The 17,844-nt window shown below is 43.5% G+C and overlaps 1 protein-coding gene across 4 annotated transcripts in view; it reads right to left on the reverse strand.

The window, feature by feature from the left end:
* The window catches only part of LOC139407242 (methylenetetrahydrofolate dehydrogenase (NADP+ dependent) 1 like), an 88,318-nt gene extending 71,010 nt beyond the window's left edge, over positions 1-17,308 (reverse strand). The window contains exons 1-15 of one of the 4 annotated variants that reach the window (XM_071150842.1): positions 16,984-17,308; positions 15,968-16,052; positions 15,750-15,800; positions 15,581-15,634; positions 14,687-14,811; positions 13,938-14,038; positions 13,362-13,498; positions 12,903-13,005; positions 11,514-11,670; positions 11,089-11,262; positions 5,315-5,451; positions 4,997-5,043; positions 4,133-4,240; positions 3,036-3,110; positions 1,678-1,780 (exon numbers count right to left, since the gene is read on the reverse strand). In XM_071150842.1, the coding sequence (XP_071006943.1) occupies positions 1,678-1,780; positions 3,036-3,110; positions 4,133-4,240; positions 4,997-5,043; positions 5,315-5,451; positions 11,089-11,262; positions 11,514-11,670; positions 12,903-13,005; positions 13,362-13,498; positions 13,938-14,038; positions 14,687-14,811; positions 15,581-15,634; positions 15,750-15,800; positions 15,968-16,052; positions 16,984-17,219 (1,693 nt within the window). In that variant the 5' untranslated portion in view covers positions 17,220-17,308. Of the gene's footprint in view, positions 1-1,677; positions 1,781-3,035; positions 3,111-4,132; positions 4,241-4,996; positions 5,044-5,314; positions 5,452-11,088; positions 11,263-11,513; positions 11,671-12,902; positions 13,006-13,361; positions 13,499-13,937; positions 14,039-14,686; positions 14,812-15,580; positions 15,635-15,749; positions 15,801-15,967; positions 16,065-16,983 lie in introns of all 4 variants that reach the window. The other 3 variants (XM_071150843.1, XM_071150841.1, XM_071150844.1) reach the window with 3 other exon arrangements.
* Between the last annotated feature and the right edge of the window lie 536 nt (positions 17,309-17,844).

Here is a 17,844-nt window from a genome sequence, read left to right on the forward strand (position 1 = left end):
ACGGAGACTTGATTACACACAGGTGGATTGTATTTATCATCATTAGTCATTTAGGTCAACAAGAGTTTGCTGCACTGAAAGTAAGGGGGCTGAATAATTTTGCACGCCCAATTTTTCAGTTTTTGATTTGTTAAAGTTTGAAATATCCAATAAATGTCGTTCTACTTCATGATTGTGTCCCACTTGTTGTTGATTCTTCACAAAAAAATACAGTTTTATATCTTTATGTTTGAAGCCTGAAATGTGGCAAAAGGTCGCAAAGTTCAAGGGGGCCGAATACTTTCGCAAGGCACTGTATATATATATATATACATATATATATTTTTTAAATCGGCCAAATCGGTGTTCAAAAATACCGATTTCCGATTGTTATGAAAACTTGAAATCGGCCCTAATTAAATCGGCCATTCCGATTAATCGGTCGACCTCTAGTCCACTCATTAAATGCAGCCTTTCTGCATTGTGAAGAGGGAAAACCCAGATATTCACAAAGTATGTGATTAATGACAGGTTGTTTCCTCATGCAAAATAGATTTGAGGTTTAAAATTCAATTAATAAGCCGCTTAATTTTAGGGGTTTAGTGAAGGCGGGTCATTTTTGACCCTTAGGAGTATTCAGAATGTTAAGACTACACAAGGGCTAAAGAACTGTTTTGGATTAATACAGTACATTGGCCTACAATAACAACAATGAAATACAATAATAATGATAAAACAAATGATTATAAATACTCCAGAATTGTATCCTAACTGAATAGCGAGTTGTACAGTAGCCACCATTAAGCCGCGTCAATATTCTTGTCATCTTTGTCCACAACCACTTTTCCATATTTAGGACATTCCCCTGGTAGCAGGGGCTCCAGACTAACATTTCCCCTGATGGAACTGTTTTTCAGACCGTGGCACCAGCCCATGATTTGGTCAAACTATTTTGTTTATTTTTTCGTGACGCAACAGGATAGTTATACAATCAGAAAACAGATTTTTTTTCTCCCAGGAAAGGAGAGTGTCTCGCTTGACACAGCAGCAGGCCCCAGCTAAAAAAGGTACAGGCAGGCAGACACCTTCATTACAGGAAACATGAGGATAATCTACTTACCTTTTGTCCAAATCATGGTTTCAGCCTCCAACCTTTATGTTTTAGTGAGGTTAATGAATGTGCAGCCAGCAACGACGCGACCAATCATTTTTTTTTACTCGCACAGCCAAGTGCGGCATGTAGCCTAGTGGTTAGAGCGTTGGACTAGTAACTGAAAGGTTGCAAGATCGAATCCACAAGCTGACAAGGTAACAATCTGTCGTTCTGCCCCTGAACAAGGCAGGTAACCCACTGTTCCTAGGCCGTCATTGAAAATAAGAATTTGTTATTAACTGACTTGCCTAGTTAAATAAAAGGTTCAAATATATATATTTTTTAAAGTAAAGGGTTGGTGAGTAAAAGGTCACAGTCTGGAGTCCTGCCTTGTAAGCTTTTCACTATAAGCATACTCTCCAACTTTCATTTTAGGCCAAGGCTCCTTTCTTGCTTTCTCTCTCCCAGCAGCACAAATGGCCGGCTACAATTACAATTACCGGCTAACGGAAACCCTGCTCCACCACTCAAATCAACACATTACCCAATCATGTGGGGGGCCTGTAATATGGGAGGGGGGAATAACTGATTGGACAGGGTCCTACCTCTCTGCCAGGTGACCTTGGCGGGGTCGAGGTCGAGACGGACAAAGGAGCTGACCTCCTGGGGCGTGAGAGCACTGGGGTCAATCTCACTGATGCCCAAACGCTAGAGCAGGAGAGAGAGAGAGAAAGAGAAATGATAATGTCAACAACAGTTTATGAATCTTACAGTGGTAAAGCCAGCAGCATTGCACCTGCATCCCACTGCTGGCAGACCTCTGAAGCTAAGAAGGGTTAGTCCCTGGATGGGAGGCCAGATGCTACTGGAAGTAGAGTTTGAGGGCCAGTAGGAGGCACTCTTTCCTCTGGTCCAAAAAAAAGTATATCCCAGGTTAGTGATTGGGGTTATTGCCCTGTGTAGGGCACCGTGTTTTAAACGGGTGTCCTGACTCTCGGTTGTCACTAAAGATCCAATGGCACTTATCATAAGAGTAGGGGTGTCAACCCCGGTGTCCTGGCCATAATTCCCAATCTGATCTGGCCCCTCATACCATCATTGCCACCTAATCATCCCCGGCTACCAATTGGCTCATTCACCCCTCCTCTCCCCTGTAACTATTCCCCAAGTCGTTGCTGAGAATATGATCTGTCAACTTACCTGGTAAAAAAGACCGTTCAATTAGGTCCAAAAGGCTGAATTTTCCGATCTCAGACATCTATCTCTTATCCTAGAATTTCCCTGTGATGTCTATCATATCACCTTTCCCAACTAAAAGTAACTACCAAAATAAAGGAAACACTTGAGTAAATGAGGGATACAAAGTGTATTGAAAGCAGGTGCTTCAACACAGGTGTGGTTCCTGAGTTAACATTTCTGGCAGAAGACAGACAGATCTTTCATTTATGTCTAGTTCTAGATTACCTTCATTAGACAATTCTTAAGAGACTCCTCCAGTACTTCTCCCTCAAAGCTCTTCCACTCTCTCGGTTTCCCTCCCTCTTCCACATATCTTCAAACGGATGAATATTTCACATCCTCCTGAACTTCACCACTCAAGTCTTCCTCAAGTTGTGTGTTTGTGTCTCTGAGGCTGTGTGCTGGTTCGGGGGACCTCACGCCTCCATCTCCTATCTGTTTCTTATGGTTTAACAGTAAGCCGGACTGCTATCAACACTCCTATAAAAAGATCTATGGTAAATCATAGAGTCCTATATTACTCTAACTGTAATCCAAACAGATGAGTGGTGATGTTGAGGGGATAGTGCTGCAGAGTGGGAGGTACTATGAAGGGACTTTGGACGACCAGTATATCAGCTCACTGAGGCCACCTAGTGGAGGTCTTAGGGACATAACTGGGCGAGGTAACTGAACAATAGCCAGTAAACATAGGACTTTAGGCAGTGAATTTGGGTGGACTTACACGTAGCCTGGCAATCTGTATGGGAGAGAAGCGCCTGACTCCATTCACTGAGGGGACCAGTCTGCTGTACAGAGCCTGGAGAGATGGAACAGTAAAAGAGAATATATCAAGTGGTGATTTCATAATTCATACACAATATGGAAGTTAAATGGGTCCTGAGACAACATTGTGATCTCACTAGTGTCACATTTAGGCATCTAACAATGCTTTGAAGGGATTTGCATGGAAGAACTTCTTTATACACTGACATATCCCTCCTATACGATGTTCACCTAATAAGGATTTCCCCTCGACCACAAATTGGGGAAAACAAACATGCTTTCCCATTAAACCCCAGTGTGAAAGAGACAACTTAGTTATATAGAAATAACAAAACACGCCGAAAAGCTGGAGTGTTGTTCAGTGTACATGTAACCAGGGCAAAAGTCTCGACATACGAGTCGCAATGCTCCGACAGAGTAATAGAGCCTGCGAGAAGAGCCCTGTGGTTTCAGGCTACTCGGCATGGGAGATTGTGTGGAACCGACAGAGTAATAGAGCCTGCGAGAAGAGCCCTGTGGTTTCAGGCTACTCGACATGGGAGATTGTGGGGAACCGGTGTCCAGGTAGGCTACAGGTAGTTGTGCGTGGAAAACCGTTATACCATAGGAAAGACATTTAACTCGTTTAGTATAGTCCGTTTAACTCCTCACTACTTGCATCTGTATAGTACGTTTGTTTGTGTTGTTGGTCATGGCTAGCATAATGTTCCGGTCGGTAGCTAGCTAGCTAGCACTCACATGGCTGCTAGCACCGTCAAGAAAAGGGGCATGAGTCCCTACAATATTATGTTTTAAGTAGTGAAAACGCTCGGGAACAGACGATGTTGAAAAGCAATCTTCAGACATGTGCTTTTCTTAAATTTAGTTTTATAATTGTCTTAAACAAGCAGACAAGAAAATGGAGTTTGAACGTTGCGGCTATCTAATACTACTGGGAATACACTGAAACTATTTACATTGTGATGTCAATATCATTTTTAGGACAACTCTGCATTCTGATGGCATAACTCTCCATTGTGATGTCAGAATCACTCTGAATTATGACATCACTGTCACCTTGTCTTTTTGGGTGGCCTCGTGCAGCATCCGGGCATCAATGGCAGCGGCCACCAGGTTATTGGCTGCAGTGATTGCATGGATATCACCTGTCAAATGGAGGTTGAACTGAGAGAGAGAAGATGGGACAAAGAGAGAGAGAACGATGGTGGGACAGAGAGACACAGAGAGAGATAAAGGTGGGACGGGACAGAGACAAAGATATAAAGAAGATGGGACAGAGAGACAGAGAGAAGAGTGAGCAAAAAGAGAGCAAGTCATCATATTCAAAAGTGAAATAACTACAGAAGTGAAAACTCAATTTACTGAATTTCATTGAACAGAGTAGAGTTCCATAGAAAACCAAGAGGGAGGATTATATGCAATTTCAATCAGGCTATATGCCATGTCTCATACTGTGACTATGAACTCATGTTGCCCTATACTTGACTGGACCCCCACCTCTGTGACTACACCACGACACACAAAGATCACAATACAGTCAGTGCCCTTACAGGCCAACAGACTCCATCATGTAGTTTAAAGATCCATTTAACAGCCACTGGAGTATTGAGGAGAGAAAGAGAGAGAAGAGGGGGAGTTCAACGGTGCTGGTGTTTGTGTTGAAGGCAGGGAGGCTAGGAGGCTGAAGAGCCTTCTCTGAAGTGTCTGTCTCTCTGACTTTGAAGTCTGACGCCTCCCTCCCCATATCCCTCCCTCCAGCTCTCACCCTCCACCTTGTCTCTTCACGCACACTTTAGTCACAGAGAATGTTATGCACGCCTTGGGGTGTGTGTGTGTGTGTATAGTTTAAACATTGGTGTGTTTGTGTAGCCCCTTTGAAGCCGTGGGTCCAGCTGAGAGCTGCCTGTGTGTGTCTCTTACCTCCTCCATAGGGATGACCTGGGCATATCCCCCTCCCGCGGCGCCCCCTAGGGGAACACACAGACAAAACACACAGTGAGAGCGAGACAACAGGCATGAGGGAGACAGGAGTACTGCTGAGCTGTGGACTAAGTAAACTACTCCACCTCCATCCCCTTACAATCTGAAAAAAAGATGTTAACAATTAGCGTCATACAGACAACATTCCCATACCATTCTCCTCATAAGAAGCAGATGGATATGTGAACAGATTCATTTATTAGCATAGATATGCTTTCTCTAACATAGATATACGAGTAGAGATCTGCCCTCTCTGACCTTTAACCCCAAAGGTGGGCCCCTGAGAGGGCTGTCTGAGGCAGGCGAAGGAGTTGAGCTTGAGGTGGGCAGAGAGCGCCTGGACCAGGCCAATGACCACCGTGCTCTTACCCTCCCCCAGGGGGGTCGGAGTGATACTGGTGTTGGAGAGAAAAGAGATAACATTAAGAGAAACGTACACACACTAATAGAGTATAGTTCTAGAATGAGGGACTCAAAGCAGGGGGAGTGCATTGGTCTCACATCATCTAATGTGTAGGCTACTGGTCCACTCGTGCTATAATCTAATCAGCAGCACCTCACAGCCCTAACCACATTTAGCCTGTATCCAAGGCAACCAGATTCATTAGTCCAATTGGACTAATTCATGTGACCAATTGGTATCTCGCTGGACATTATAGAGATGAATAAATCAAATATAAAAGTGAGAACCCTGTGAGACCTATTAAAAATTGACTTAAAATGTAATTCTTCTTTTAACCGAATGTTGCTCAGTTTGTGGTAAAAGGTGGGAAAAGAGGGAAGAAAAAGGTAGAGGCACTTTCTCTCTCCCTATCCGGTGAACATGCTCTCTTCTTCTGAAAACAATTGAGTGAGGCCCCTCAGGGAACAAAGACGGCTCCTTAAGAAGAGCGAGAGTGTGTGTGTGAGACCGAGGGAAGTAAGAGCCGGATAGTGAATCAGTGTGTACAGTGCCTTCAGAAAGTATTCATACCCCTTCACTTATTCCACATTTGTTGTGTTACATCCTGAATTCAAAATGGATTAAATTGACTTTTTTCCTCACCCATCTACACACACAACTCCATTTTGACAAAGTGAAAATGTGTTTTCAGAAATGTTTGCAAATTCATTGAAAGCGAAATACAGAAAAATCTTACATAAGTATTCAAACTCTTGAGTCAATACATGTTAGAATAACCTTTGGCAGCGACTACAGCTGTGAGTCTTTCTGGGTAAGTTTTGCACACCTGGATTGTACAATATTTGGACATTTATTTGTTTATTATTCAAGTTCTGTAAAATTGATAATTTACTAGATAGATTTGCAATAGATTTAAACCAATTTAAGTCAAAACTCAAACTAGGTCACTCAGGAAAATTCAAATGTCATCTTTGTAAGCAACTCATGTAGCAACTCAGGCTTTGTGTTTAAGGTTATTGTCCAGCTGAAAGGTGAATTCATCTCCCAGTGTCCGGTGCAGACTGAACCAGGTTTTCCTCTAGGATTTAGCCTGTATTTAGCTCTATTCTGTTTATTTTTATCCGTTTTTTTAAAAAGATATATGTATGTAGTTCTTGCCGATGACAAGCATATCCATAACATAATGCAGCCACCACCCTGCTCGAAAACATGAGTGGTACTCAGTGATGTGTTGCATTTGCCCCGGAAAAAAATAAGGTCATAAAGGTCATTTTTTGCAGTTTTACTTTAGTACCTTATTGCAAACGGGATGCACGTTTCGGAATATTTTTATTCTGTACAGGCTTCCTTTCCACTCTGTCATTTAGCTTAGTATTGTGGAGTAACTACAATGTTCTATCACAGCAATTAAACTATGTAACTGTTTAAAAGTCACCATTGGCCTCATGGTGAAATCCCTGAGCAACTGAGTTAGGAACGACGCCCGTATCTTACTAGTGACTGGGTGTATTGATATACCATCCAAAGTGTAATTAATAACTTCACCATGCTCAAAGGGATATTGAATGTCTGCTTGAAAAAAATTACCCATCAACCAATAGGTGCCCTTCTTTGCGAGGCATTGGATAACCTCCCTGGAATTTGGTTGAATCCACATTTGAAATTCACTGCTCACCTTATAGATAATTGTATGTGTGTGGTACAGAGATGCGGTAGTCATGAGGTAGGTAAAGCTCTGCCTTATCTCAGCTCACTGGTCACGATAACACCCACCCGTAGCACGCGCTCCAGCAGGTATATCTCACTGCTCATCCCCAAAGCCAACACCTGCTTTGGCCGCCTTTCCTTCCAGTTCTCTGCTGCCAGGGACTGGAACGAATTGCAAAAATCGCTGAGGCTGGAGACTTATATTTCCCTCACGAACTTTAAACATCAGCTATCCGAACAGCTAACTGATCGCTGCAGCTGTACATAGCCCATCTGTAAATATCCCACCCAATCTACCTACCCCACCCCCATATTGTTTTATTGTACTTTTCTGCTCTTTTGCACACCAGTATTTCTACTTGCACATCATCATCTGCTCATCTATCACTCCAGTGTTAATTTGCTAAACTGTAATTACTCCGTTACTATGGCCTGTTTATTGCCTTACCTCCTCACGCCATTTGCACAGTGTATCTAGACTTTATTTTTTCCCTATTGTGTTATTGACTGTATGCTTGTTTATCCGATGTGTAACTCTGTGTTGTTGTTTGTGTCACACTGCTTTGCGTTTATCTTGGCCAGGTCTCAGTTGTAAATGAGAACTTGTTCTCAACTGGCCTAGCTGGTTAAATAAAGGTGTTCTCAACTGGCCTACCTGGTTAAATAAAGGTGTTCTCAACTGGCCTAGCTGGTTAAATAAAGGTGTTCTCAACTGGCCTAGCTGGTTAAATAAAGGTGTTCTCAACTGGCCTAGCTGGTTAAATAAAGGTGTTCTCAACTGGCCTAGCTGGTTAAATAAAGGTGTTCTCAACTGGCCTAGCTGGTTAAATAAAGGTGTTCTCAACTGGCCTACCTGGTTAAATAAAGGTGTTCTCAACTGGCCTACCTGGTTAAATAAAGGTGTTCTCTACTGGCCTACCTGGTTAAATAAAGGTGTTCTCAACTGGCCTAGCTGGTTAAATAAAGGTGTTCTCAACTGGCCTAGCTGGTTAAATAAAGGTGTTCTCAACTGGCCTAGCTGGTTAAATAAAGGTGTTCTCAACTGGCCTAGCTGGTTAAATAAAGGTGTTCTCAACTGGCCTAGCTGGTTAAATAAAGGTGTTCTCAACTGGCCTAGCTGGTTAAATAAAGGTGTTCTCAACTGGCCTAGCTGGTTAAATAAAGGTGTTCTCAACTGGCCTAGCTGGTTAAATAAAGGTGTTCTCAACTGGCCTAGCTGGTGAAATAAAGGTGTTCTCAACTGGCCTAGCTGGTGAAATAAAGGTGTTCTCAACTGGCCTAGCTGGTTAAATAAAGGTGTTCTCAACTGGCCTACCTGGTTAAATAAAGGTGTTCTCAACTGGCCTACCTGGTTAAATAAAGGTGTTCTCAACTGGCCTACCTGGTTAAATAAAGGTGTTCTCTACTGGCCTACCTGGTTAAATAAAGGTGTTCTCAACTGGCCTAGCTGGTTAAATAAAGGTGTTCTCAACTGGCCTAGCTGGTTAAATAAAGGTGTTCTCAACTGGCCTAGCTGGTTAAATAAAGGTGTTCTCAACTGGCCTAGCTGGTGAAATAAAGGTGTTCTCAACTGGCCTAGCTGGTGAAATAAAGGTGTTCTCAACTGGCCTAGCTGGTGAAATAAAGGTGTTCTCAACTGGCCTAGCTGGTGAAATAAAGGTGTTCTCAACTGGCCTAGCTGGTGAAATAAAGGTGTTCTCAACTGGCCTAGCTGGTGAAATAAAGGTGTTCTCAACTGGCCTAGCTGGTGAAATAAAGGTGTTCTCAACTGGCCTAGCTGGTGAAATAAAGGTGTTCTCAACTGGCCTAGCTGGTGAAATAAAGGTGTTCTCAACTGGCCTAGCTGGTGAAATAAAGGTGTTCTCAACTGGCCTAGCTGGTGAAATAAAGGTGTTCTCAACTGGCCTAGCTGGTGAAATAAAGGTGTTCTCAACTGGCCTAGCTGGTGAAATAAAGGTGTTCTCAACTGGCCTAGCTGGTGAAATAAAGGTGTTCTCAACTGGCCTAGCTGGTGAAATAAAGGTGTTCTCAACTGGCCTAGCTGGTGAAATAAAGGTGTTCTCAACTGGCCTAGCTGGTGAAATAAAGGTGTTCTCAACTGGCCTAGCTGGTGAAATAAAGGTGTTCTCAACTGGCCTAGCTGGTGAAATAAAGGTGTTCTCAACTGGCCTAGCTGGTGAAATAAAGGTGTTCTCAACTGGCCTAGCTGGTGAAATAAAGGTGTTCTCAACTGGCCTAGCTGGTGAAATAAAGGTGTTCTCAACTGGCCTAGCTGGTGAAATAAAGGTGTTCTCAACTGGCCTAGCTGGTGAAATAAAGGTGTTCTCAACTGGCCTAGCTGGTGAAATAAAGGTGTTCTCAACTGGCCTAGCTGGTGAAATAAAGGTGTTCTCAACTGGCCTAGCTGGTGAAATAAAGGTGTTCTCAACTGGCCTAGCTGGTGAAATAAAGGTGTTCTCAACTGGCCTAGCTGGTGAAATAAAGGTGTTCTCAACTGGCCTAGCTGGTGAAATAAAGGTGTTCTCAACTGGCCTAGCTGGTGAAATAAAGGTGTTCTCAACTGGCCTAGCTGGTGAAATAAAGGTGTTCTCAACTGGCCTAGCTGGTGAAATAAAGGTGTTCTCAACTGGCCTAGCTGGTGAAATAAAGGTGTTCTCAACTGGCCTAGCTGGTGAAATAAAGGTGTTCTCAACTGGCCTAGCTGGTGAAATAAAGGTGTTCTCAACTGGCCTAGCTGGTTAAATAAAGGTGTTCTCAACTGGCCTAGCTGGTTAAATAAAGGTGTTCTCAACTGGCCTAGCTGGTTAAATAAAGGTGTTCTCAACTGGCCTAGCTGGTTAAATAAAGGTGTTCTCAACTGGCCTAGCTGGTTAAATAAAGGTGTTCTCAACTGGCCTAGCTGGTTAAATAAAGGTGTTCTCAACTGGCCTAGCTGGTTAAATAAAGGTGAAATAAATAAAATAAATAAAAAGTCAGTCATCATTAAATCATGTTAAACGCCATTATTGCACACAGTCCATGCAACTTACTATGTGACTTGTTAAGCACACTTGTACACCTAAACTTATTTAGGCTTGCCATATCAAACGAGTTTAACATTTATTGACTCAAGACATTTCAGCTTTTCATTTTTTATACATTTGTAAATATGTCTCCAAACGTATCTCCACTGACATTAAAAGGGGTATTGTGTGTAGGCCAGTGACACAAAATTCCGGCTGTAACAAAAAAAAATGTGGAAAAAGTCAAGGGGTGTGAATATTTCTGAATACACCATGTGTTTATGTGACAGTGTGTGGGAGTGTGTGTGTGTGTATGCTTGTGGCATTGGGTTGGAGAAAAAAAGAGTGTTTAGCGCATTTGAACCTGTGTGTGTGTGTGTGTGTGTGTGTGTGTGTGTGTGTGTGTGTGTGTGTGTGTGTGTGTGTTGCTGCCGGTCTGCCAGGGGTTGGGGCGAGTGGCAGCAGTGCATTCCTCAGCCAGACACATGAAAGGAGGCAGTGGGGCCTGATCTGTCAGAGGAGCAACGTTCACACACCCTTCAAAGAGGGGCCGGCCCTGACCGCCAGGGGCCCTGACAGGTATGAGGCAAGGCTCCACGGTCTCCTGACCCCTATCCATCTCCAAGAAGGAAAATATATATATATATATATATATATTTATCTTCCTCTCTGTTTCGCCATCTAAAAGAAAAAAAACCTACTGGCAGCTCACTCTCTCTCGTAGAATTTGACAAGAGGAAACCCAAACAACCTAGTTCCCAGGCATTTGTAGTAAAACTAACAGTGAGCACATTTCTGTGAGCAGTGTAGTGAGAATAGAGATGGAATCGGGTGGGGGGGGGGAGTAAAAATACAAATGTGCTAAGGGGTGAAGTTCAAACTAGAATAAATTCCTTGCCCAGACGGACGGTAAGACTCACCCAGCCACCACCACATATTTCCCATCAGGCTGTTCTCTGAGGCGATCCAGGAGTGAGAGGCGGACCTTAGCTTTGGTTCTGCCATAGGCCTCAGTCTCTTCCTGCAGCAGGCCTATCTCTTGGGCCAGCTGGTCCACAGGCTTAGGGGTCTGGGCACGGGAGATCTCTATGTCACTGTGGAGGAATGGGTGGACAAGTTACCTCAGACCTTATAATACAATATTATCTAAACATCGCTTAGAATACTGAGAGAAGTCCTTTTGTGAGATCTCCTACACTTGAGCTGAGGTTTGTCAAGGCAAGAAGAGATGTTGCCTCTCTTAGCATCATTCAAAGGTTGTGCAAATGGGAGCTTTGTGTTTTGTATAGAGGGATGTGGTTAGTTCCTGGGTTGCCCAGTGACACGGGTACGTCCTGGTTCTTACCTGGGTACAGGTGACAGTGGCTGCAGCTTGAGGCTGCGGAGTGTCCAGGGTCTGTACTGTTGTCCCTGGGCCCAACGACTGCTGCTTTGCACCACGTTCTGCATCCGGAGGGCTGCTGTTAGGGGTCCCACTACAGACATCTCCATTCCATGATCTTCTGAGACATACAATGTTATAACAAGTCAATAATAAGGTTAAAACTGCATTCTGAATTTCTATCTACAGTACATTCGCAAAGTATTCAGACCCCTTCCCTTTTTGGTACGTTACAGCCCTATTCTAAAATTGATTAAATGTATTTTTCCTCAATCTACACACAAGAAGACCCCATAATGACAAAGCGAAACAGGTTTTTAGAAATGTCTGAAGTTGTTATACAAATAAAAATTAGGCCTTCATGGTAGAGTGGCCAGCCGGAAGCCACTCCTCAGTATAAGACACGACAGCCCGCTTTGAGTAAGCCAAAAGGCACCTTAAAGGACTCAGACCATGAGAAACAAGATTCTCTGGTCTGATTAAAAGAAAAATGAACTATTTTGTCTGAATGCCAAGCATCATGTCTGGAGGAAACCTGGCACCATCCCTATGGTGAAGCATGGTGGTGGCAGAATCATGCTGTGGGGATGTTTTTTAGCGGCAGGGACTGGGAGAAGTCAGGATCGAGGAAAAGACGAACGGAGTAAAGTTCAGAGATCCTTGATGAAAACCTGCTTCAGAGATCTCAGGACCTTCGACTGGGGCGAAGGTTCACCTTCCAACAGGACAACGACCCTAAGCACACAGCCAAGACAAAGCAGGAGGGGCTTCAGGACAAGTCTCTGAATGTCCTTGAGTGGCCCAGCCAGAGCCCAAACTTGAATCTGATATAACACTTCTGAAGAGACCTGAAAATAGCTGTGCAGCAACACTCCCCCATCCAACCTGACAGAGCTTGAGAGGATCTACAGATGAGAAGGGGAGAAACTCCTCAAATACAGGTGTGCCAAGCTTGTAGGGTCATACCCAAGAAGACTCGAGGCTGTAATCACTGCCAAAGGTGCTTCAACAAAATACTGAGTAAAAGGTCTGAATAAATACATAAATGTGATATCAGTTTTTTTTATATACATTTGGGGGGGGGGGGGGGGGGGTCTAAAAACCTGTTTTTGTTATGTCATTATGAGGTATTGTATGCAGATTGATAAGATACTTAAAATCTCTTTTTGAATTAGGCTGAAACGTAACAAATGTGGAAAAAGTAAAGGGGTCTGAATACTTTCCGAATACACTGTATATTACAGAATCTATCCAGCAGTGAATTAACTCATTAAAAGCATATTGTGACCAAGCAGTTCTGTAATGTCCCTATGATGACGATGTTCCCCCCTGATTGACACAGGTCAGTCCTACCTGTCATAAGAGCGGAGCCACAGTGGATGACTGCAGTCCCAGGTCTCAGCCATGTGGGAGGGACATCCATATGCCCCGCAGCCAACAGGACTACAGCGTTCGCCTGCATCACCCGGGCAAGAGAAAAGAAGATGGAGCGCATAAGAAAGAGGGGACAGAGTGAGACAAAAATTAAGGAAGTGAGCAAACTAATTCAAATGACATCCTTCAGTAGTTCAAGTACAGGGTAATAGATGCAGATGGGTTTGACTTTAATCTCTGCAGGTCTTCAAAGCTGTCAGTCTAATCATGGCATGACAGCAATCAAACACACCTCACATGTTTCAGGGTATTGCCTCAATTAGAGCTACACTGCCACCAAGTGGTCAAAACACAACATGCCTATTGAAACACATTTTGTACGTGTACCATGTGAAGGTGAATGTGTGTGTGTGCGCGCATGCATCTGTGTGTACATACCTGTTTCTGTAGAACCTCAGAAATCCTCCGGCTGTGGAGGACCACCATACCTCTTCTCTGCATCAGGCATTGCAGGGCCACCCCAAGGGGTCCTTCACCCCCCACCACCAACACGGTCCTCCCCTCCATAGGGGTGTCTACGGAAACAGGAAAATATGGAATAAGATAAATACAGTATATTTTTACTCAACAGTACAATATACATTTATCTCATATTCCTAGAATAGTCCCTCCCGGGGTTCCATAAAAGTGAGAGTCTTCAGTAGTCCAGTGTTTTTCTTACGGTGTAATAGTTTGGTGTCATCGTTTTCATTGGACTGTATCCATATGTGGATCATCTTCCCTAAACTAATAGCAAAGCTATTTCAACTGGATAGTAATCCAATCCATACACTACAATTTGAACACAAAAATGATTTGACATATGCATTACATATAGTATGTACTCGCTAGGCTTATCAGTGATGAAGAACTCTAGCTGCTTGACTTAAGTTACACATAGTGGTCTCCATTGCTGGTATGCTCTGAATTACTCCAGTCTAGTTTAAGTAGCAGCGTGACACTTTCTCTGCTCACCATGTCTGGCCAGCAGCTCCATGACAGCGTTGGCCAGGGGGGGTATGAAGCCCTGGTTCATATCTCCTCGCACCAGCCTCCCCACATTCAGGTCTGACACACTACAGTATAGACAGGACACACACGCATAAAGTAGGGCACAAGTAGTAGACATAAGACATTGCTAGTGTAGCGTTGGCAGTAGACTGGCCAGGTGGTTTTAGAATAGTCCTCATATTGTGCATTATGAATGAGCAATAACTGGGTAGGGCTACAGTATAGATCAAATGTGATTTATGTACAATCCATGGCACAGCATGGGTGATGGTGGTAGTAGTAACTGTATAATCCAGCAAAGGCTATGACCCTAACAATGCTCTATGGCCCAACAGTGGTTTAACCTTAAAAATTCTGTCTGTCGTTGTAAGGCAACTCTTGTCATCCTATAATAGGGAATGTTTCTCTGTCATTGGGTCATGTTTTAGTTGCTCTACAATAACCCACAGTACTGTCTCTCTGACGGGCTGTTAATGTCCTGCAGCACATTCTGATTTGGACCGAATTCAAGGCAGCATGGCAGAAAATGCATTGAAACTCCACAGGGCAAGAGGCACACAAAGCCAGGACAGAAAGGGACAGGTGTCAACAGATGAATTAATGGTGAAGCTCTGATACCTGTGTGGCAATACTGTAATTACACTAATTAAAATATTGTACAAACATGTTGTTATAGAAAGTACGCTGAGCTGTGTTTGTAATGAATGAGTTACCCATCCACGTCCTTCTCTGGTCTGAGTGTGTTGAGGACCCGGCTGGTGAGGGAGGCAGGGGGGAGGTGGAGGTAAACACCATGCACCCTGGGATCCTCATTCAGCTTCAACACCTCCTCTATAATCTACACAAATAAAGAAAGAGGGTGTCAGGGAGAGGGATAAGGATGGGGTGGAATTTGGAGGGAGAAATTACTTCAGTTAAATCATAAAGGTAAACTAGCAAGAATGTGGCCCTTGATGTCTAGAAGTGTGCACTCTGAAGGTGAGAGGTCAACCACTCAGGTAACTGATAGTGACCTCAGCTGCCCCTGGAAAGAGAGTGGGTTAGTGGAAGTAAAGAAACATGGAGGGAGAGAGGAGAAGAAAGAGAAAACACATGCACCGAGGACATAGTGAAAGTAGAGCAGCAGACACCTCAGACACGCTCAAGGAAATCCAGACATCCACTAGACCCATTCCAAAGATATCCATATTCACCTAATACACACAGGACCATGATCATCACCCTACTAAGGAAAAGGTCATTCCCAGGTCCACAGCTGAGAAGGAAGGAACCTCATAAACGTACGGTGTTGAAAGAGATTCAACAATTTCCTACAACAACTATCTAGTACTCTGGGGAGATCCATGACATTATGTCCAATACTTATTGATCATTGAGAGAGACTGTGGCTTGACTCATTAGACAGGCAATGGAAGAACAAGATATGCAGATGCATTCACCTGACACACACACAGACACACACACAGTAAAGTGAATGTCAGGCAGAATTTGACTTGCAGGGAAGGGTGGGAAGAAGGCAACAGCCAATGATGTGATGTCCAATCACAGTGAGTGCTGTTGGATTGTGGTGGGAATTTGTGTAGTAGGTATTGGCTGGTTTGACTCACCTCATCTTCAGTGCATTCTCTGGGCAAGCAGATCTGAGTAACGTTCAGGCCAATCTATGAAACGAGGGATTCGGGGAAATGAACAGTGGGAAAACACCAACAGGTAACTTGACTTAATAGTAAAAATTACTTTTTTAAAGCTAAAGAGAAACATAATCACTTAATGTACCTTTCCAGCCATCTTCTTGTTGAGCTCCAGTAAACGGTCATCCTCATCTGCCTTTGAGACGAGAATACAAAGTCTTGAGCAACATAGACACACACCAAAAGGTTCAATAAAACAATCACGGGGGAGCCTAGAATAACCCATCAATACCCAGCCCAACTGACAACGGCCAAGCACAGCAGCAATCTAAGGCCACCATGACCTACAGACGACATGTTTACCTGTATGATAGCCAGCGTAGGTTTGAGTGCAGGGTGGCCCCTCTGCAAAGCCACCATCTCCTCTTTGGTCCTTTGAACATTCTCCCTGCAAGAGAAACTGGATTCAGAAAAACCCAGTCATCCACACTAAAGACCACATATATTCATTCACATGTAGTCCTAGGGGCAAGCTATGGAGGAAGCAGCCGAAAACAAAAGAGAATCCTTGGCATGACAATGTCGATCACACACTTTTCAAGCAACTGGTAGTCAAGCTTTATCATTATGATTGGATTGTAGTCAGATATCATGTTTGGAAGTGTAAATCTAGATTGTATTGGTGGCTACAGTGACAGTTTGATCATTCAAATAAAAGGGATTGAACCACAAAAGAAAAACAACATATACAAATATTTTGTGAAATGATACTTGTGACCATGTTATTAGTAATAATTACATAAACTTTCCCTTACAGAGTGTGTGGGGACTTTGTGATCTGTGCCACGTTGCTGTGCCAAGTAGCCTACTACTGGAGGTTGAGTCAAAGCCAGCCATGGGGAATGGGGATTGTACACTGAACTACATACGGCGACCATCATGTAAAATGTTTTATTGTGGAACATTTGTTTGTAGTCTTTACCGGAAACGTTTTCATGTATCAGTTACAATTTGTTGCAATTACACGTGTGTGAAACATACATGCCAGCATGGGAGTAAGAACAGTGGAAAATTGCATCAGCTGGGTGGTAGTAGTTGGTCAGCAACTCCTTAAAAGATGCCGATCACACGCGGGAAGCTCAAGTTATGAAGACGAACTACTGCAGCAACTTTAATGAAACTGGCTACATCCCACATGAAATACAACATTGCAAGTAGCGTGGATGTTCGCTGTATTCATCGAATAAGATGCTAACGTTAGCTGGCTCAACTACCAAGTTGGCTACATTCAGGAAATAAGTGAGATGGCCATTCGTTCATGTTACGAATGGTAAAAAAATATATACATTGACTGAAATATATTGAAAAGCTTTGTTTACCTGATAGTGTTTTCGTAGCCCGGTCCATCCGTTTGCTTTCCTAACTTGGGCGCTTTTTCCGCGGAGGTAGTGCCGCTTACGGAACTAGCAGCCCGGAGAAGCAACTGGCTGTTGCTGGATGGACCTAGCGGTAGGGAACTCTTCGCCAAGCCGAACACCCTGACTCCTGTACGAGGTTGGTGTACGGATGGGGTCGGTAAATTGCGGCAGGCATGGCGAAGTGTAGAAAGCCTCATGATGATTCTGATGAAATAGCGGGTTGTTGATGTTAACTACCGACTGGTGAGACTCGGAACCCGTGATATTAGAGAAACCGGTAGTGGTTGAGACACTATGCAAGCAGCGTGTTGGTAAAGCGAGGAACAGCCCACTGGCCACCCCCCACCCCCCTTTATTTTTTTTTATTGCGGTTTGTATGTGGGTGTTATATTAAACATAGAGGGAGTCAAATGTAGGCAAGCAATAAACATTTCAGAACAACTACTAGTCGAATAAGACATGGGAGAGATTACGTATTTTTGCAAAGATATTTATTTATGGACTAATTCACTTGAAACAAATAGCCAAACCGAAGACATTACTCTAGTGCCTCCCCTGCGATCAAACCGCCATAAAAAAAATGAAACGCAGCTTAAGGTGATAATCGACAGCTGCCTTTTCACCCAAAATGTAGGCTAGACTTTGCTGCGCTACAAGTCCTATGACTTACTGTGAAAATTGGGATGGGATGTAGTAAGATTGGCTCAGGAAGTAGGAGGCTTAAAAGCAATGGAACAGATCAGCAGCGGTAGAGTCAACTGTGTTTATTTTACAAAGGGGTGTATTGTTCCATACAGTGCCAAACGATACATAAACTCGATG

The sequence above is a fragment of the Oncorhynchus clarkii genome, chromosome 4, assembly GCF_045791955.1.
Source record: "Oncorhynchus clarkii lewisi isolate Uvic-CL-2024 chromosome 4, UVic_Ocla_1.0, whole genome shotgun sequence".
Lineage (NCBI taxonomy): Eukaryota > Metazoa > Chordata > Actinopteri > Salmoniformes > Salmonidae > Oncorhynchus > Oncorhynchus clarkii.